Source organism: Mauremys mutica, chromosome 9 (assembly GCF_020497125.1).
Source record: "Mauremys mutica isolate MM-2020 ecotype Southern chromosome 9, ASM2049712v1, whole genome shotgun sequence".
Classification (NCBI taxonomy): domain Eukaryota; kingdom Metazoa; phylum Chordata; order Testudines; family Geoemydidae; genus Mauremys; species Mauremys mutica.
In genome coordinates, this window is record NC_059080.1 from 36052049 (window position 1) to 36074041 (window position 21993).

A 21993-nucleotide genomic window follows, 5' to 3' on the forward strand; every position below is an offset into this window, starting at 1 on the left:
AAGAAAAGTTCTGAGAGACTGAAAACAGGCCTTAGAATGGAAACCATTAGGAAACTTTGTTACTAATGTTCCAGTCATACTGATAATTACTTGTTTGTTTCAGTTATTTCATAGTTGTTTAGAAAATGCTTGATAAATTGTCACTGAAAGTAAAGGACTGTTTTTTGTCTTATCGCTTGCCTGTTGCTGGTAACCAGTTGGATTACCTATAGTTAAGGCTACAATTTAGTCACAGAGGTTGTGGAAGTCACAGAATCCAGTGACCTTCATGACTTCAGCCTGTAGTGGTTGGGAGCTGCAGGATCCCTACTGTCTGTGGGGGCAGGGAGCTGTGGGGTACCCCTGGTGTCTCTGGTGGCCCCCTGGAGCTCCAAGCCCATGGGTGGTCCTGGCTGCCATGGGTGGTGGGGGAACACCAAGCTCCTGGAGCTCCAGGCGGCGGGGTACCCTGCAGCTTCTGGCTGACACGGGAGGTGGGGGCACCCCACAACTCCTGACCCCCACGGGCAGCAGGGAAACTCCGGAGCTGCAGGTGGCAGGGGTACCCTGCAGCCCCCAGCTGCTGCAGGTGACTCCAAGCCCCTGCATAGCTGCCCCACTTCAGGCAGTGTGGGGATCCGCACATCCCTATTTTGTTAGGGATATTTTTAGTAAAAGTCATAGACAGGTCACGGCTTCCATGACTTTTTATTTTTTGCCCATGTCCTGTCTGTGACTTTTACCAAAAAATATCCAAGACACAATCCTAGCCGTACATCTGAAGCATAAAACAGAACACTGAAGATAATGGAGACAATGGCATAAATGTAGCCATTGTGGAATGTGAGTCAGTCGAGTTCCACTCAGGATTAATTCAGCCAAATTAGACATTTTTCCTATGTAGGACTTCAGGACTGAGTTTCATGTTGTTTTATTTTGTGGGTCTTAACTTGTTAAATAGTAACAATTATAAAGGAAAACCCACCTGAAAATAATATTTGTTTGATATGTTCTTTGCTCTATTACCTAACTGTTATAAATGCCTTGAAGAAGGTCCATTAAATAAAGATATTATATGCCTTGCAAAAGGCAAAGATAAACTTCATTAAATCAGTCTTTTCACTGTTTCCATCTGAGCAGCAGGAGTGCCTAGACAAGTAGATTTCACTGCATGCTTTCTTTTTTGCTGCCATTGGCAATCCTTAAATTATATTCGGTCACCCCAGTAACACTTAACAGAACTCAGTTGATCAGCTTTGTGACACACAGTACTGTCAAAGATTTTTAACAATATGAGACTAGAGGAAGGTGTTTAAGTAGTCCAGTAAAATACCAATACAGACTTAGTGTAATATTTTTATTAGTGCCACAGAACACAGCTCTAATAGTCTGAAGGGAAGAGAAATTTTTGGCCATTTGAATTACCTCAATTTTACCTGTTCTGTGATGTTGCAACACAGAACATAAACCTTTATTTTCTTGTTAAAGCATTTGAAGAAATAATTAAACTTAGTTTACTTTTAAAATTTAATAGCTCAGGAACTGAATTTAGGGTTTTTTGTTTTTGTTTTTTTAATTGGAAAAAAAATCTTATGTGTATATGGTGCTGTAATACATTAAGACCTGATTTATACTGCATACCATTACTGAACATTTTTTGGTCTTTAATAACCAAATCAGTATGAATTAAATTGCTTTCTAATTGCCTAAACATCCTATATTTTTAAAAACCTGTTTATGGAGTGTACTCATTCTTAACAGGGTAAATCCTTAAAGCTGAAAGGACTGCATTAAAATGAATATCAGTGGGGCAAGCCTTTCATCTGAGGATTATAGAATTATAACTTCTAACAATTTACAGAATGAGACAACAAACTGGAGATTTTGTGCACATATTTATGTATTCTTTTAAAGTAAATCCTTGATTTCATTTGCAGGATATGCTGTAGCTTAGTCTGTATTAGACAAAGCACTAGATGTCAAGGTGGGTTAAAAAGCATTTACAAATTCATCTGTGATAGTAATGCTCATCTATAAACAAAAAAAAGTCTCTGAAAATAATTATGTGCATTCTGTATCTGCATTATTCTGTGCTCTTAGTATCTTTGCAAGTAAGTAATAATTACATCCTCTATATTGGCCAAATCTAAAATAAATACACACAAACACAGTTGAGTTATACCTGTGTGGGTGGGATACGGAGAGACAAGGTAGGTAACATCATAACTTTCATTAGACCAACTTCTGGTGGTGAGAGAGACAAACTTTCAAGCTTACACAGAGCTCTTCTTCAGGTCCGAGAAGTGTACTCAATGTGTCACAGCTAAATAGAAGGTGGAACAGACTGTGTAGCATAAGTATTTATAGTTGTATGTAATGGTCAGAGGGTTATAGATTGTGAGACCTCTGTGGATGATGTTTTGTTTCTTGCATTTTTAGAGGAAGTAGATGCCACTGTTACGTTTTGCTTCCCTTTTCTTCACATTTGGAGTTAACAAAATTTTGCCATCTGAAATAGAATCTTTCATTGTTGGGTGAAATACAGAAACTCTGAGCTGAGACTCAAATGCATCATCTGATGATTCCCTTGGATCCTTAAGGTTCTTCATTAGACGCCCAAATACACACACATGGGAATTAGCATGGGGGTTGGCCCCCAAATCAGTGGTTATCTGGAAATTTGGAGAGAGGCCATGTCTCCCACTTGTTCTCATTGAGTCTGAAGAATCCCCAGTAAGCTCCTGTAGAGACATTTCCATTGGACAGCAGAAAGCATGATGAGATATTGATACTACTCTCTCTCTCTCATTCTCTTGCTAGCCAGCCAGTCTGGATCTCCTGGGCTTTTCGACTCTCTTTTTGCAGAAGAGGGTGGGGGAATTGGGAGGGGGCCGTTTAGTTCTTAATTTCAAACGTTCTGTCAAAGACCAACTAAATAGGTTATGAAACACTAATATAATTCCACCTTGATTGATTGATTAATTATGTATTGGATTTTGCTTAAATGAGTAATTGGGATTTATGATGAGAAGAAGCTTCATTAACCTCTCCCTTCAGGGTTTAAAAGAGCAAACATGGGTTAGGGGGCACTGTATCCCAGAATACATGCAGCAGAAGGATTGCTTTAGGTGTTGGAATTCATTTAGAAAGGATAATTGAATAACTTATTCAATTTCTAACAATATTTTAACTACTAGAGTAACAATGTTGCAACATTCAGTCCTCCCCTTAGTGTGGATCATCTCTGCACTTCATATTGAGAATTACTGACATTGAAACGGATGTGCAAAACCACACCTCTCTGTATTCTAAAAAAAAAATTGAAGATTTATGGAGTTTGGATTTTATATGATCAACTTTGTTTTAGAAACCACACCAAGTTTCATTTAAAGATAAATGCTTTGGAGAATCGTAGCAATTGTTAATTTAATTCACAAGTTGGCAACATAGATAACTTTCACTAAAATCTGTAATTAAGTGAATTAAAATAAATCTGAAAGTAGATTTAAGAAAACAGCTTTATAACGCTAAATAAAACATTCTTTCCTTATTTCTTTGCTCTCATCTTTGCAGATTAGAGATACTAAATCATCAGATCAAAAAACAACACTCTTGCATTTTCTGGTTGAAATCTGCGAAGAGAATTATCGGGACATCTTAAAATTCACAGATGAACTGGAACACGTTGAGAGTGCAAGCAAAGGTAAGCATGTAGATCAGATACCTAGAGTAGTTTTTATCTGTATTGGTATGGAATGCTCTCAGGACATTTAATTTTAGATTGTAGGATTATGTAATCTCTAAACATTAATAATCCTCATGGATTTTTCTTCTTCTGGTTGTGTATTGACCTGGGAAAAGGTACAGGGAGTGGTTGCTTTGAAGTGGTGCGAGGTAACACAGCACATTACAGTGAAGTACTTTGAACTTCACCCAAGGGGTTTTGCAATATCAGCATCCCAATAATGTTCAGCTCCCCATTAACGGTTTTAAAGACTTGCTTTATTGTTCACATATATAAATACATCATACACAGTAATATAGTCAAATCTCCCTAAATCATTACCTAATTCAAATTGCAAGGAAACCAAGACATCTTAATTTTAAGACAGGACAGTTAGTCAAGTCTTCAGAAGTATAAAAATTCCTCAAATTAGTAGTCATTGGACATTTTGAAGGATTTTCACATGATTGTTTGGATAGATGATAACTGGGGTTTTGAAACCAAAATGCAGTTTTACTGGTCAGGTCTTTACCCATGTATTCATTCACATCGTCAGGTTCATAGTGTCTTGTGTTTTTTATTCAGACAAATACTGCCTATGTTTTTTGAATGCTAATGTTATTGATGAACAAATAACAACAAAACACTTCAGTCTCTGCTCAGAGGTAACTACTATAATTGTGTTACACATTTATAGATATTTTGTTCCATCTTACAAGTCTGTGATTTTTGGTGCTATAATCAAGGAAACAATATGGGCTACAAAGACTTTGTTGTTTTGGTTTTTTGTTTTTTTTCCGTATTTTGCACTGTTCAGTACTATCAAATTAATAAGTATCTGTGCTTCAAAAAGATACTAGAATACAAAAAGGCTGAGATTATGCGCTCTATCATTTTCCCAGTAAAACAGATAAAAATACAGGTCAATTGTTGTTTGTACAATTTATTTAATTAAGAAACAGTTTCCACTGGAACTAATTAAAAAAAACAAAAACAGTTCACATTTAGTCCAGCATCTTTAAACAATTTATCTTTACAAAATGTAAATGTTAGGTCACTTGCCTGGTTTTTAAATGGCAATATTTTCCTGAAAGATCTCTTGCATCCTTTAAATACTGGGTCAAATGCTGAGGTGCTATAATCAGTGGAAGTTTGCTTGAGGAAAAAACTAAGTAAGGAACTCAGAGCTTGACCCTTACTGAATCTGTCTTGTATGTTAATACCCAATATTATCATAATTTAACATGAAAACTATTCTAACCGTTAACTAGGGAGCATTTCAAATTGTAACCTGCCACTAAGGGGCCGAGTTGTGCAACCCTTTCTGCATTTATGTAATGTAACTCATATCTGTCAGTGCTGGTAGGAGTGGGCCATAACGTTGTGCTAAAAACAAATATTCAAGAAACCTTCATGAGGCTAAGTCTCAATGAATGCCATTTAGGTTTTTAAGTTACTTTTGGAAACTTAAGTTTCTTGAGATTTTTAAGTTACTTTTGGGAGGGATAGCTCAGTGGCTTGAGCATTGGCCTGCTAAACCCAGGATTGTGAGTTCAATCCTTGAGGGGGCCACTTAGGGATCTGGGGCAAAATCAGTACTTGGTCCCGCTAGTGAAGGCAGGGGGCTGGACTTGATGACCTTTCAGGGTCCCTTCCAGTTCTGTAAGATAGGTATATCTCCATATCCCAATGTTTGGCAGAGAATAAAAGCCACCTCTAATTCTTTTTCACACAATAGGTATTGTACTGTCATCAATTAATATTATTTTAAAGTTGCTTACAGTGGTATCAAAAGTTTGATTTGTTTAAAGTGTGGGGAACAACTGTTTGTTTGTTTTTCTTATTTCAAATATCAATGTGGTAAATGTGGATAAACAGTGACAGTTGGTGAGCGTGTACCTTTCTGGGCACTAGCACTTCTACACAGAATTAAAATACTGATAGCACAGTCAAAGCTGTGCTTTTAGACCTCTTTTAGTTCCTGTCAAATACACAGGTTTTGCTACTTCCCCCCGTATTGCCTTACAGTGGTAGACTGGATCTTTGGGCTGCAGCTTTTCTGTTTACCAGCTATGTTAACCCAACAGGCCCAACTCTCTTCACAGTGGTGTTCTGGCACCACTGCAGCACTGTGCTCTACACTCCTTCCCCCCACACCCCATAGCTTAGGGGCAGGGGTAGAAAGCAGCCTTGGGGCAGGGTTAGAGGGCTGATTATAGTGACTCAAAAACAGCATCTTCAAACAAAGTATGATTTATTCATGGAAGGATACACAGTATGCAGAGTAAAAAGCCAATACAGGCTTATGCTCATATTTCTCTTTGCCTAAACTTTAATCTTTCTTGCAAGCTTTGATACATTCTGTTCAGTCCAACTACTTCCATCTCTGGGTTGGTGATAGAGACCCTGTTTGTTGCAGTTTCTGTGCATCTTCCTCAGTGTGTCTCTGTCAGCCCCTAGAAGAGCTGCTGACAACCCACTCAAGTTCCCCACCCCATCCTCTCACACTTCTTACCTAGACCACCATCATTACGATTTACGTAACCCCTTGGATCCCAGGTTTCTGGAAAGAGAACTTGGTTGGAGTCAGGGAAGGGTATTCCCCAATTTATAGCTTCCATATTGTTTCCATAAAGATCCTTGGTATCCTCTAGACTGTACTTTATCTTTTCCAATATTTTGTTCCCTTCCTAAAGCCTTTTTTGATTGACAAACAATGTGGAGTTGTGAAATAATGTTGGCTTGATTTGCATAAGAAATACTGTTTTCTATAAGAAACAAAAATTAAAAGCTGAAAACTTAGATGACCCTGTATTTTGAAAGCCCTTTTTATTTTATTGCCAGCCACTGTGGTCTTTATAATGGATTAGTCTGTCTCTTTAATTATTTATTATATGTATTACAGTTAAACTTAATATACTTCACAAAAATTAATTTAGAGTTTTTACAATGTCTGGTTTGAGAGCACTGAAAACTGAAATCCCATACATCCATGGAAGAGATGGAACATTAGCAATGATTGTGCAAAGTTTCCAACACCACTGTATTCAAATGTATTAACTCTGGCCCATAGGGACCATCCTTAGGGCTTTTAACAATTAGAGAGTAATTCATTCTCCATATTTCATATAAACCTTGACATCTAATGACTATACTGGAAGAATTCCAGTTATTCACAAGGAGGTTGTGGGCATGTGTTAGGAAATGCACTGGAACCCAGAATTCACTAATTAATAAATGTACATAGGGACACAGGAATTGCCATACTGAATCAGAACCAATGGGTCTGTTTGGTCCATGACCTTGTCTCTGACCATGGCCAGCACTAGATGCTTTAGAGGGGAGATTAAGAAACCAATTAGTAGAATGTGTGGGTAATTCTCCCCCCCTCCCTTTAGAACTCATCTTAATCTTTAATAGCTAAAGATTGGCTTAAACCTTGCAGCATAAGGGTCAATATTCCTTCCAGAATTTATCAGCATTAACTATAGTAACTCTGAGTAGTCTTGTAATCCAATCACTTTTTGAATTTTGCTAAACTATTAGCCCCTACACCATCCTGCTTCCTGTGGTAATGAATTTCATAGTTGTGTTTTGTGAAAACATATTTCCTTGTATCAGTTTTTAAACTGTCACCTTTTCAATTCATTGAATGTCCCCCTGTTTTTGCATTATGGGACAGTGAGATCAGAATTTCTTGATCTACCTTCTCTATTCATTTTATACTGTATTCATTATTATGAATTAATTCATTATTTTTTCATATCCCCTATTATTTGTGTCCTAAACAATCACTATCTTTTATTTTCTTTCCATCTGAGAGCTTATACCGCTAATAATTCTGGTTACCCTTCTCTAAACCCCTCTAATTTTGCAATAAAATATGTAAAGTATTCTTAAACAGTTAGTCTTATAGAATCAAAAGCTGCTGCCATCATGAGTTTTGAATTAAATACTTTTTTGGCCATTCAGATATTTAAACTGATATCTGCCAAAGGCAGTGTCTCTCCTATATACTAAGCTTTTAGAATCCATAATAAATATGGTCCATACTCTTGGAATATTAGGAATTTATGTTATAAAAATTAGTCACAGTACATAGCAATATCATGAAAACTGCCTAGTGAGTTGTATTCATATTGCTTCAGGGGAAATATTGCATACATTTCTTTACTTCAGTAGTGTACAAGCTGATTGCCCAGAAAGCTTCCAACTAAACTGGTCACTGTCCATATTAACTCTAATATTAAAGAAAACTCACTTACTCACTTTCCACAATCCAGGGTAGGCAAGGTGATTTTTAAACAAATACAGTAGGCAGTGTTCTATGTTCTAACACAACCTAGCCAAGAGATTGCCATTTTCTTACAGCAGTGTTCATTTTACTATAGCCCGCTGTTATTTGTTAGCAACTTTTTTGCATCAATTACAGATTCTAATAAAATGTGAAAAATGCTGCCATAGGAAGCTACCAATTTTGTATTATCAGCTGAGAACTTGTACTTTTGGTTACAGGGAACCAAAAGAGAGTTATATGTTTGACTAACGTCTTGCATCCTTTTTGCATACAAAAGATGAATCTTATGACAACAAAAATCCATTTGGGCTGAGTTTCTGAATCTGGAAATGAGGGTTTAGAAAAGGGTTAGGGGAGTCTTAACTATAACCACTAGCACACTTTAATATGCTGTATATGCAGTTCACTTACTCATATTAGTCATGTTATGTAACAATTACACATTGCATTGACTAAGAATAGCCACCTCTTTTAAAATGCATTCAGTGTTAGATGCAAAAAGCATATTTTCTTCATAAATGATCATTTTGTTTTCTTCCTTCTGCATTTCCTGTGCCTCTATTGAGACAATAGTTTTCAGTGGAGAGTTCTGATTAAAACTCTTGGCCCAGTGTAGCCCTCTATGATCTGTTCTGTACTAAGTGTGGTTTCAAAGAAAAAATTTCTTGGAGGAATCACATTCTGCTTCTAACCAGGCCTGAGCTATGCTTTACTTATATCTGGAGAGATCACAGCCTGCGATGGAGTGGCTGCAAGCTATTTCTGCATAAAAGCAAAATGATCTATTTAATATTTGTACTTGGTAATTTATATAAATATACCTTAGATAGAAAGGGGAAAAAAAGTGATCTGGGTAACTACGGGCCTGTTAGTTTGACATCTGTAGTATGCAAGGTCTTGGGGAAAAAAATGAAGGAGAAAGTAGTTAAGGACATTGAGGTCAATAGTAATTGGGACAAAATAGAGCATGGTTTTACAGAAAGTAGATCATGCCAAAGCAACCTGATCTCCTTCTTTGAGAAGGTAACAGATTTTTTTAGACAAAGGAAAGGCAGTGGATCTAATTTACCTCGATTTCATTATGACATTCGATACGGTTCCACATGGGGAATTACTAGCTAAATTGGAAAATGTGGGGATCAATATGAAAATTGAAAGGTGGATAAGGAACTGGTTAAAGGGGAGACTACAACGGGTCATACTGAAAGGTGAACTGTCAGGCTGGAGGGAGATTACTAGTGGAGTTCCTCAGGGATTGGTTTTGGGACCAATCTTATTTAATCTTTTTATTACTGACCTTGGCACAAAGAGCGGGATGTGCTAATGTGTGTGCCTGTGTGCGGATGACACAGAGCCAATACAGAGGAGGATCGGTTAGCAACAAGAAGAAAGTCTAGGAAAGTGTGGGCCCCTTGCTGAATGAGGGAGGGAACCTAGTGACAGAGGATGTGGAGAAAGCTAGTGTACTCAATGCTTTTTTGGCCTCTGTCTTCATAGACAAGGTCAGCTCCCAGACAGCTGCACTCTGCAGCACGGTATGGGGAGGAGGTGACCAGCTCTCTGTGGGGAAAGAAGTAGTTCGGGACTATTTAGAAAAGCTGGACGAGCACAAGTCCATGGGGCCGGATGCGCTGCATCCGAGGGTGCTAAAGGAGTTGGCCGATGAGATTGCAGAGCCATTGGCCATTATCTTTGAAAAATCATGGCGATCGGGGGAGGTCCCGGATGACTGGAAAAAAGCTAATGTAGTGCCCATCTTTAAAAAACGGAAGAAGGAAGATCCAGGGAACTACAGGCCAGTCAGTCTCACCTCAATCCCTGGAAAAATCGTGGAACAGGTCCTCAAGGAATCAATTCTGAACCACTTAAAGGAGGGGAAAGTGATCAGGAACAGTCAGCATGGATTCACCAAGGGCAAGTCATGCCTGACTAACCTAATTCCCTTCTATGATGAGATAACCAGCTCTGTGGGTGAGGGGAAAGCTGTGGATGTGCTATTTCTGGACCTTAGCAAAGCTTTTGATACAGTCTCCCACAGTATTCTTGCCAGCAAGTTAAAGAAGTCTGGGCTGGATGAATGGATGGTAAGGTGGATAGAAAACTGGCTAGATGGTCGGGCTCAACGGGTAGTGATCAATGGTTCCATGTCTAGTTGGCAGCCGGTATCAAGTGGAGTGCCCCAAGGGTTGATGCTGGGGCCGGTTTTGTTCAATATCTTCATTAATGATCTGGAGGATGGTGTGGACTGCACCCTTAGCAAGTTTGCAGATGACACTAAACTGGGAGGAGTGGTTGATATGCTGGAGGGTAGGGATAGGATTCAGAGGGACCTAGACAAATTAGAGGATTGGGCCAAAAGAAATATGATGAGGTTCAACAAGGACAAGTGCAGAGTCCTGCACTTAGGACGGAAGAATCCCATGCACTGCTACAGACTAGGGACCGAATGGCTGGGCAGCAGTTCTGCAGAAAAGGACCTAGAGGTTACGGTGGACGAAAAGCTGAATATGAGTCAACAGTGTGCCCTTGTTGCCAAGAAGGCTAATGGCATTTGGGGTTGTATAAGTAGGGGCATTTCCAGCAGATTGAGGGATGTGATCATTCCCCTCTATTCAGCACTGGTGAGGCGTCATTTGGAGTACTGTGTCCAGTTTTGGGCCCCACACTACAAGAAGGATGTGGATAAATTGGAGAGAGTCCAGCGGAGGGCAACAAAAATGATTAGGGGGCTGGAGCACATGATTTACGAGGAGAGGCTGAGGGAACTGAGATTGTTTAGCCTGCAGAAGAGAAGAATGAGGGGGGATTTGATAGCTGCTTTCAACTACCTGAAAGGGGGTTCCAAAGAGGATGGATCTAGACTGTTCTCAGTGGTAGAAGATGACAGAACAAGGAGTAATGGTCTCAAGTTGCAGAGGGGGAGGTTTAGGTTGGACATTAGGAAAAACTTTTTCACTAGTAGGGTGGTTAAGCACTGGAATGGGTTACCTAGGGAGGTGGTGGAAACTCCTTCCTTAGAGGTTTTTAAGATCAGGCTTGACAAAGCCCTGGCTGGGCTGATTTAGTTGGGTTTGGTCCTGCTTTGAGCAGGGGGTTGGACTAGATGACCTCTTGAGGTCCCTTCCAACCCTGAGATTCTATGATTCTATGATTCTATGGTATCATACAGGAAGATCTGGATGACCTTGTAAACTGGAGTAATAGTAATAAGATGAAATTTAATAGTGAAAAGTACACGGTCATGCATTTAGGCATTAATAACAAGAATTTTGGTTATAAATTGGGGACACATGAGTTGGAAGTAACAGGGGATGAGAAGGACCTCAGATTTTTGGTTGATCACAGGATGACTATGAGCTGCCAATGTGATATGGCCATTAAAAAAGCTAATGCAGTCTTGGGATACCTCAGGCAAGGTATTTCCAGTAGAGATAAGGAGGGGTTAGTACCATTATACAAGGCACTGGTGAGACCTCATCTGGAATACTGTGTGCAGTTCTGGTCTCCTATGTTTAAGAAGGATGAATTCAAACTGGAACAAATACAGATAAGGGCTACTAGGATGATCCGAGGAATGGAAAAACTGTCTTATGAAAGGAGACTCAAAGGGCTTGGCTTGTTTAGCCTAACCAAAAGAAGGCTGAGGGGAGATACGATTGCTTTCTATAAATATATCAGAGGGATAAATACCAGAGAGGGAGAGGAATTATTGAAGCTCAGTACCAATGTGGACACAAGAACAAATGGATATAAACTGGCCGTCAGGCAGTTTAGACTTGATATTAGATGAAGGTTTCTAACCATTAGAGGAGTGAAGTTCTGGAACAGCCTTCCAAGGGGAGCAGTGGGGGCGAAAGACATATCTGGCCTCAAGACTGACCTTGATAAGTTTATGGAGGAGATGGTATGATGCAATAGCCTAATTTTGGCAATTAATTGATATTTGACTATTAGCAGTAAATATGCCCAATGGCCTGTGATGGGATGTTAGATGGGGTGGGATCTGTGTTACTTCAGAGAATTCTTTCCTGTGTGTCTGGCTGGTGAGTCTTGCCCACATGCTCAGGGTTTAGCTGATTGCCATATTTGGGGTCAAGAAGGAATTTTCCTCTAGGGCAGATTGGCAGAGGCCCTGGGGGGTTTTCGCGTTCCTCTGCTGCATGGGGCATGGGTCACTTTCTGGAGAATTCTCTGTACCTTGAGGTCTTTAAACCACAATTTGAGGACTTCAGTAGCTCAGACATAGGTTAGGGGTTTGATACAGATTTGGATGGCTGAGATTCTGTGGCCTGCGTTGTGCAGGACGTCAGACTTGATGATCATAATGGTCCCTTCTGACCTTAAAGTCTATGAGTCTATAATAGATTACCAATTTACTAACCAACAGAAGGCCACTTGCTTTGCAGAGGAGTTTTCTATGTGTGTGCTGCTCTAAAATGGTGTCATTAAACACAATTTCCTTTGATCAATTATGTAACCTTATATATGTGTGTTGAAGTATAAAAATAGATTATTAATGTTGGTGAGTTTTAGTCCTTGTAAAAGTGAAGGACTGGTTACATTGTTATATGTATTTGGGGCAGGCACTGTATTGAATATTAAAAGTGTCTTAAAAAACAAAACAAAACAAAACAAAAAACCTCAATGTACCCCAGTTTTCAAATGTAGCACCACTGCGTCTGTAATTCTAGAAGTGTCATTTGTTCCAGAAGTTAACACTGATATTCTGAGATTAATTAGAACTGAGACCAGACTCTCTTTATGTCAATGGAATCTTTCTTTGTGGCCTACTTCAGCAATGAAGAATAAATATTTTTAGTCCCCTTTAAAAATTAAAAAGGTGAGACTTTGTTCTTTGGCACCCAGAAGATACCTTATCAGAATTTTCTTAACCTGTTGACTGTGCTTATCCCTTTTTTTTCTCTCTCTCTCGTAACAAAAAACAAAAGCTCACTTTGCTCAACCCTCCCAATTGTATAATTGAGGAACAACATTTCTTACCATGAATGGTTAGTATTTGTATAGATGTTTATTTTTCTGAACCAACTATTGATGTGGAGAGTCCTATTAACAAGGGCTGTCACTTATGATTTTAGCAGCATACTCCAAATTGCTTCTGTAAAGGTGAGATGATTCCTCTCTCCCAGGCCCCTTTCTTGCTTCTGGCATGAATATGGAAAGGGTAAAATTAACTCTTGTTCAGAAAAGCTTATGCCAACACTATATGTCTCAATTTCCATAAAGGGAGTTGTTCAAAACAAGCCTGTGTATCCTTTTTACCCCATAGGAGGGATTTGGACTCATTCCAAATACACCATCATGGAAATAGTTTTGAAGCCAGACTAGAAGAATGACCATATAAAAAGTCAGTGTGTCAGTTTATATATATAAAGTTGGCTTTTTTTCAAATTAGACCATAACCAAAGTTTTAAGAATTCCCCTCAGGGTGCTGTGATTTGATGAAAGTTCATTAAACCCAAGATGTTTTTGCAAAACATTTTAGGTTCAGTACTCAGCATTTTCTGATTAAACAGAATTTTGTTGGAACATTTCTGACCAGCTCTAGAGGGCCATGAGATTCAGGACTGTATGGATACGGTGGCTGAAAACCCCTGACTTGGGGCAGTAAATCTGTAGGCTGGAGTATCTAGGAGAAGGCTTCATTGCAACTCCATCATCTAGAAGTGCTGAAATGCATCTCTGTGCACAAAGACTGATTGCTTGGGGTTCGTGTAGATAGGACAAGAAGATTAATTTCACCTTTAATTAATAATGAAAAAAATCTAACTGTGTGTTGTGTGCGGAAGGCACATATATTTTAGCTACATGATGATAGCCTCTGACTGCTGTGTTTTACAGTTATGATAACATATATCAATGCATTATAAAAACATTTGAGAAAAAACCCAAAGTATCTTTTACAACCTTTTTTTAATTAGTTAAACTGTAGTATAAAATAAGGCCTACTTTTTGACTGAGTTAAATTATGACATTATTGAACAATTAAACCATTGATAACTATCTTAAATTAATCTCTCTTTTGCACTAATACCTAAAATTATCACCCCAAAATAAGTGTACATTGAGGGATGTTTTTCCAGAGGTAACCTTTAAATCATGGCAGTTACTTTCTAAAATAATAAGTAATTTATCTCATTATTGTTAGTATTGTTCAGAATCTACAGTCTTCCCATGTACTTCCTTGCACATAATGAAGGAAATATCTTGGTCATTGCAAATGCATGTGTTATCTAACTAAAAATGCTTAGTCATCTAAGTCCCCATGCTTCAATCAGCTCCAGATTGATTGACCTCTGTACCTGACCTCAATGGGGCTTCATGTGGGTACAGTGATTTTTCCCCCACAGCACTCACTGTGGCATCAGGGCTTAAAGCAACTTTCTGGTCTTTAAGGGCTATCCTGTGTGTGGTTTTCATATTTGTATGTATGTGTACAGGTATATGCTAAAATAATGTGCGTCTGGTGGCATTTATTCAGGTTCTGTTGTTTGTGATATATAAAGAGCTTACCCCAGGTTGCCATTTGTAGTAGGAAGAGATTTCACTATACACCATAATTGATTGCCTTTTTAATTCAGGGTATTTGTGATGGCCTTTTCTAGAGGTACACCATTGTCTGTAGTAACTATGTGTTTTTATGTCTAAGCAGATCCATTGATAGCCACAAACTTCCTGGGAGCTACAAGTACTGTCTGTACTACCTAATAAAAGTATTAGTCCTCTAGTCATCTTTTCCATTAGGCAATACCTTATAAAAACCTCAAATTCTTACTCATATACAGTGTATTTTAAGCTTAATACAAGTGTTTCGCTGTAGTTATTATCTTTTATGTTGAAAATGTTTTTGATACACCTATGTAATTTATTTTCTAGAGATTAATTTTTAAGATTAATCTATCTTTTCTTTATAAAAAATTCTCTTTACAAAGCTTTACTGGTTTACTAGACATGTTTGATAAATCCTTTATTGGTTTTCTCCTGTGGCTAACACTTTTACTTGCAGCTTTGAGGATTTTTACAGTTTGATTTAAAACCTCTAGTGTTTTATAGGTCGGCTTGAGGGATTAAACCAAAAAGGGTTAGTAAAGTTTAATTAAAACCATTGCATCTGATAGAAAAAAGCATATTAATGGATGTGAAGTCACTATTAATCCGAAGGTTTTGCATAAATCTGAAAAGGGTTTCACTTCAGTTAAATTTGTTCCATTCTACAAGATAAAAGCTGGTTAAGTTTCCTATAAACAGCATTAACTTCTTATAAACAGCATGAATTGTTGTAAATTTTAATGACCAAAACCACATTTGAGCTGTGCTATACTTTGACTTGCAAAGGAGATTTTTTGCATAATGAATGGTATTTGTACAACTTGCTTCAACCATTTCCTGCTCTAATTTTTGTTTAAATATAATTGGTCATCTGTTCCATCATGTGTGACTTTTCATTGTCCCAGACTAGTTAGCATGATTTGTGTGGAGGAGGATACTTTTGCACTTTTTGTAATTTAATGGTGGTGTTTTTAATCATTTAGTGAGATTCTGAGTAATAGAATGACTTCAAACATAAAATCATTCAGATCACTCAACTGCACATACAAATTGGGGGAGTGGAACTTATACTTGTGTGAATTTCAAATAAGAGCTAAGGGATTATCTTTTTGATGATGTAAAACAGCAGTAGTTGTCATGGCCTAATACTTTAGATTTGTCCTTGCTGTTTTTAGACGGGTAACCACCCCGCAGATTGAGCTACACATAAAACCTAACCACGTAAAAATATGTACAGGATTTCCTACATTTGGCTTTCTTCCTTGCTAATCACAAATGGATATGGTATTTTTTTCCCCTCTGTCCTAAGCAAAATAAAAGAAATAGGCTCAATTGTTTTAATAGCACATAAATAATTTTCATTCAGAAGAGAGAAATTAAGCTTAGAAAAAAAAATAAACAGAATTCACTTATTTAAAGACTAAACTGATGATAAAATATGAGTTGAACAGAAATTAGATTTTAATATGAAAAAGGTCAGCAGGATTAGGAGAGCAAGTCATACATTTCGTAAAATCGCCAATAATCTGCTGTTAGCTGGTAGCAAAATCCTTGATCTTTTTAAAGCTGGAAAACCTACCTCAAGATTTTGGAAAAACAAAAACAAACTAAGAAGCAGTTTTATGCACCTTTTCTGAAAAATATAAGCAGAAGTCAAAATAACTAATGACTGAGAGATAATTGCATATGAGCAGGAAATTGGACTTCGTAGCGTCATAGAAACTTGTTATTTTGACATTTGCTTATCATTTTGTATTTTTTGGAGACAAGATATGTTACATGGTAAGAAATTATATGCCAGTGACAAGCTGGATCCTTTTACTGTTAATTTCCAGAAATGAACAATTAACTTCTTGAAAAGATATACTTTTTTTTGTACTAAAAAATATTTTAGTGCCAGATGGCCTGCATCATACATACATACTTTCAACCTTAAATGTTTGTTATTTAACTTCCCATTTCTTAAAATGAACATCAAAAATTTAAATTACGTTGATGTATCAGGATTGCAGCGAGGAGTACTATTTTAAAAGCATAGTATATTCCACTCAATAAAAAATTCACAAACACCACCAAAAATATTACAGCACATTTAATTTTACAATACTGAAAAGAGAGAGAGAGAGAGAGCGCATGCATGCATGCAAGAGCCAGGAGTCAGCATTCACTTTATAAAATACATCATTCTAGCTCACCTTAGTAGCAGAATATGGGTATGACTACACTACAGAGACAATATCAGCATAGCTACATCACCACAGCTATGCTGGCATAACCCTATAGATGCAGCCTACAGTGACAGAAGGGGCTTTTCCATTGGTGCAGGAAGACCCCCTCCCCGAACAATGGTACCTATGTCAACGGAAGCATTTTTCTGTCGACAAAGCTGTGTCTACGCTAGGGGTTAGGTCAGCATAGATATGTTGGTATGGAGTGTGTTTTTTTCATGCCCTGTCTGACGTAGTAATTCAACCTAACTTTTAAGTGCAGACCAAGCTTAAGAGAAGTACAGAAGAGTACAGGGAACGGAAAATAATGATGAGTGCATGATGACACTACACATCTACAGTATTTTTAATTGAGCATGTGTTTGTTCAATCTAGACCAAGGCTATGATTTTCAATTAAGCCTGTGGGAGTTAGGCACCTAACTTCTTTAGACTCTTTTGAATGCTCCAGCCCAAGAACATAACAGCAGCATGGCAACTTTGTTACTGCTAAAATATTCTGCTGAATTTACTTGGTTATGATTTTGTTTAATTTTGCTACCAATGTAACTCTCTTAAACTTAGGAATGTGTTGTATAGTCAAACTAGCATTCATAATTTTTTTGGACTATTTCGCTTATCTTCACAGACATACAGCCAAGACCAGAGCTGTTCATGGGGCATGTTGGAACATAAATAATCTCTGCTGCTATGAGATTTATACTGTAAAAGAAACCCCAGAAAATGATATGATTTATTACTGAAAATTCCACAATATTATGATACAAGACAGCACAACTAAGGCATGGAATCTTGGTAGTTAACAAAAAATACTTTTTACTGCACTCCTGACCCTTTCCTGTGTCCCAACCCCCTGCTCCAGCCTTGATCTGGATGAACCTAGATCTTTGGCGTCATACTGAGGTTTCTCTGCTATGGCTTTGAATAAATCTATAGGAAATGTAGAGGGATGAAAGTTATGTCTGGTGGATATGTGAGTAGTGAATGATGCAGGGGGCTTTATCTTCATATAAAATTTTGAGCATTTAAAATGTAGATTCACATTTTTAAATGTTTTAAAGCTTAATGTGGAAAAATAGATTCATGCTCCTCTTCCATGCCTGCTATTCCTTTTTCCTTTTAGCTGCTTCCAAGTTCTCTATCTGCTGCCCCTGTGCCATGTCCCCACTGCAACCCATTCTGAGATCAGACCCTGTACTCTCATATAATCAACTACCCTCATTCCATTGTCCCCTTATTATGCCCCTTCCTAAACTCCCTTTCCTTCACATTTTCCCCATCTTAATGTTCATGAGCTATTGTAAGGTAAAAACACAGTGAAGACCAGACACTTTAGTTTTAAAACCCCTTGTGGCGGGGATAGAGGGCTGTTTACCTTGTGGTTTACTTTGCAGTAAAACGAATGTGCCCGGTCTTTACTATGTTTTTTTTTACCTCGGAGTGGATCATACATGTTAGTTTTTTATGAGGTACAAATGCCAGATCCCCAGCAGTTCTCAAACTGTGTGTCAGGACCCCGAAGTGGGTTGTGACCCCATTATATTACATGGCTGGCTTAGACTCACTGGGTCCCAGGATCAAAGCCCAACAGCTTCAGCCCTGGGCATTTGGACTCAGGCTGAAGCCCTTGCATCTCCCCTCACCCCAGGGCTCAGGCTGGCTCAGTGCTTAACTGTTACAGAAAATACCTGGCTTATTACTGTTAGAACACTGTAAAAAAGTTTATTGAATTTGCAAAGGTCCTTGCTCTATTACCATTTTAACATTATCACAGAACATAAAAAAAGATGCTGTCTGAAGGTATAAGGAGGTTATGCAATTATTTTGTAGATGAGTGCTGGAACAATTTTTATAGTAGGGGGGCTGAGAGCCATTGAACCAAACTATAAGCCCTGTATATAATGGAAACTACTTCAAGCCAGGGGGTGCAGCACCACCCTAAAGTCCAGCTCCTATGACTTTCTATTATTTTTTAAATCTTTTGCCATCTCACTCAACATGGAAAATAATTATCCTGGTTTGCGATACAGATACACTTAACTGTTTCTAGTCAGTCGGTTTTGTTTAATAAGCTATCAGGAGGGTATGGTGATTCAAGGGCACAATGATTCTCTGCCTCTTTAAACTACAGATTTTTTTAAACCTTCTACAAGTTTCATAGCTGTTTTTATGAGTGTCTTAAATATTCACACTATTAGAAAAATCTTACGTCTGACAGATTCACTGGACAAAATTTGATCTTGGCGTAATTCAATTGACGTTATCAAAGTCTTGGTCCTTGAAAGTTGTATTGTCATAGCTACATAGGTCAGGGATGTGTGTGTGTGTGTGTGTGGTTCTCCAAGCACTTTTACAAATAATTCTTAAGGCAAACTTTGCCATGTTGCTCTTTGAAACCAGAAATGCCCCTCTGTGTTAGGGATCTGAAACACTTTAAAGCAGATCCAGTTCTTGCCACAGATTTTTTTTCCCACCTTGAGAAGGAGTCTACAATTGTACTCTTCACTGTAGCATGCACTACTGCAAATTCCTACCTTTCTTTACAGTCCTGGGCTTTTGGAGAGGACTGAAAAGCAGGGAGAGTCTGTGTTTCTTAAAGGAGCACTGTTATATGGTCTGCTTCAAGCTTTATTTATTTCATAAATTTTATATGGGCTCTGTATATAAAATTAACACCTAGTACTTGGAATGGGAACTTTTTTTGTATATCTGTATAAAGATAGTTTTTTATTTATTTATTTATGGCTGACACTTGAATCCTAACAAACGAGCGAAATGTCTATATTAACATGTAAAATGGGTAGAGATTGTGGTGTGTGTAAAATTTATAATGATTACAAATGTTGCGTAGCTATAGTAAAGACACACTGTTTTGAAGTAAATATATAGGATCAGATATTCTAGGTCTTCCTTGTCATGCAAGACATTCAGCAGCTATTCATTGCATCCTTGCATAAAATGAGAGGCAAAAATCTATGCAGGGATGTGATATGGAACCTATGCTAAATGTTCTGTGTGTTGTGGACCTGATCTGCTTAACTGTCCTGAATTTTGGTGGAGGGAGCCGGAGTAACATGGCTTATACACCTATGCGCTGCTCCAGTGGCCCAAACCCACATGTAAGAAGCAGCAGCGTGGTGCATGCACTCCTTCTTCCCAACCTTCTGGAGTAGTAGCACAGTGTCCCCAAACATATTAAGGCAGGTTATATCTTGAGGATTCCATTCCTTAAGCTCCACACCAGTTTCCCTGAGTGTTAAGTTGATTTAGACAGACTGTGTGTCTTTTCAGTGATTTGGTACTTCCTTAAAGAATGATTAAGGCATGAGAGAGATCTTGTCAGGAGCTATTGAAAGTTAGAGAAGGTGGATTAGGCTAAGTTGCTTGTTTTGAGAGGTTGAGGGTATCTGTGTACAGTGGAAGTTTGGGAAATCAAGGATATTATTTGCCCTCCGGTACACTACCTCTTTGCAGCGTATAGTTATTCGCTTTTCCGGGCAAGTAAATCTTTGCATTGAAAAGGAATGGTGATACTAATTTGTAATTCTCAAATCTTTGTTCGGAAAAGCTTCCTTGTGTTACAGGAATAACATTTAAATTTCAATGGGGGTTTTCTGAGAGTTTTACAGCTGTCAGTTAAAATTGCCTGAACAGACACAGGGGTTACTAAGGTATTTCTGTGTGTGTGTGTGTGTGTGTGTGTGTGGCCATGGGAGCTAGAGTTCAGTTCATTATTGATTTAAAAGCAGTTATGTATAGGATGTTTGTCTCACGGGTAATAATTTGGAGGCCTCAGCCTGGTGCTTAGTGGATAACTATTTCCATTAAAAATAAAATAAAATTCAAATCAGAAATAAACATCCCCTTGCTAGCGGACATAAAGCAAAGGATTTAATTTTCATTGAGACCAAATTTTCCTCTTACACCCAGAAATAAAACTTCCATTAAAAGGGGGCAAGAGGGGATATTGATAGGACAATGTAACGAAGCTATTGTTCATGCTGCACTTATTTGTGGATAAGAGTTCATTTTCCAGGGTTGTCATTATGTCAGCAATTTAAAATGCTCCATATTTTTGTTTACTTATTCTGGTTGTCTCACTGGCATCTACTGTTGTAAATTGCAGAAGTTCTGGTTTCAGTCATTGAAGCTGTAACCTACCTATTATGCTGATCAGTATTGTCTCATTGTTTCCTTGTACTCCTGCTCCAGATCTTTCTGTATCTCGGTTTTTTGTCTTATGCTTAGATTGTAAAGTCTTTTTGGGTAGGGACTGTCTTTTTGACCTGTGTTTGTACAGTGCCTAACACAGTGATGTCCTGGTCCATAAATGGTGCTCCTTGGCACTATGATAAAAAACTAATAATCATCCAACCCTTTTATGCCGGCAGAAAATTTGGACCATATTAACCAAAGCAAGTTCCCCCTTTGTGACATAATGCAAAATCTGATTGAGTCTTGTGATATTTCAGTGTGGATGGTGAATGTCTGAGAAGATCAGGGGTTTTGTTTTGTTTTAAATTGTCCCCTCAAAGGAAAACAAAAACCAAAACCTTATTTTGAAGCTACACCTTGAGGAGAGGGTCATTGTCTCCTTATTACATGTTACAGAAGGCCAACATTAAAGGCCCACACTTAATGACGAAACAGCTGATTGGCTAGCCTTTGATCTGGTTCTGGCTCTAAGATGGGTAAACTTGTAAACACTGGGAAAACTCACTTTGGGTTTTGAAGGACTAAAACCCACCAGAGCTCTAGGTTGGAGTAGGGGGTAATTTCTGATAATCTTTTCAACATGGATATAGTTCTTTTTATTGTTTTAATGTTTTCTCTGCAGTGCTTTGAGCTTAAGAATAAATTAACTTGCTTAGCAGGCAATGTGTAGTAAATAACAGTGAGAAACATGCTGGTAACAACCCTCAGAGAGAAAGCAAAGCACAGGCGCTGGCCTGGTTAGGTAGTCTGGCCTGCTGGGGATACAACAGTGTAAGGCAGGGAGCTCTGCCGTCTTAAAAAATCTCTGGTCAGAAGGGAATGAGACACATGTCTCTGCCCAAAGAGGTGATAGCTGGGAGCCAGCAGCCTTAAGTGGGTGCCCTTGGTGGACCACAGATAGGCAATCATAGAATCATAGAATCTCAGGGTTGGAAGGGACCTCAGGAGGTCATCTAGTCCAACCCCCTGCTCAAAGCAGGACCA

General features: G+C 38.3%; 1 protein-coding gene across 3 annotated transcripts in view; it reads left to right on the plus strand.

The window, feature by feature from the left end:
- Positions 1-21993, plus strand: part of DIAPH2 (diaphanous related formin 2) — an 834834-nt gene that overhangs the window by 423278 nt on the left and 389563 nt on the right. For all 3 annotated transcript variants that reach the window (XM_045029932.1, XM_045029931.1, XM_045029930.1), the window contains one exon: positions 3553-3682. In XM_045029932.1, coding sequence (XP_044885867.1) covers positions 3553-3682 — 130 coding nt within the window. The remainder of the gene's footprint in view (positions 1-3552; positions 3683-21993) is intronic.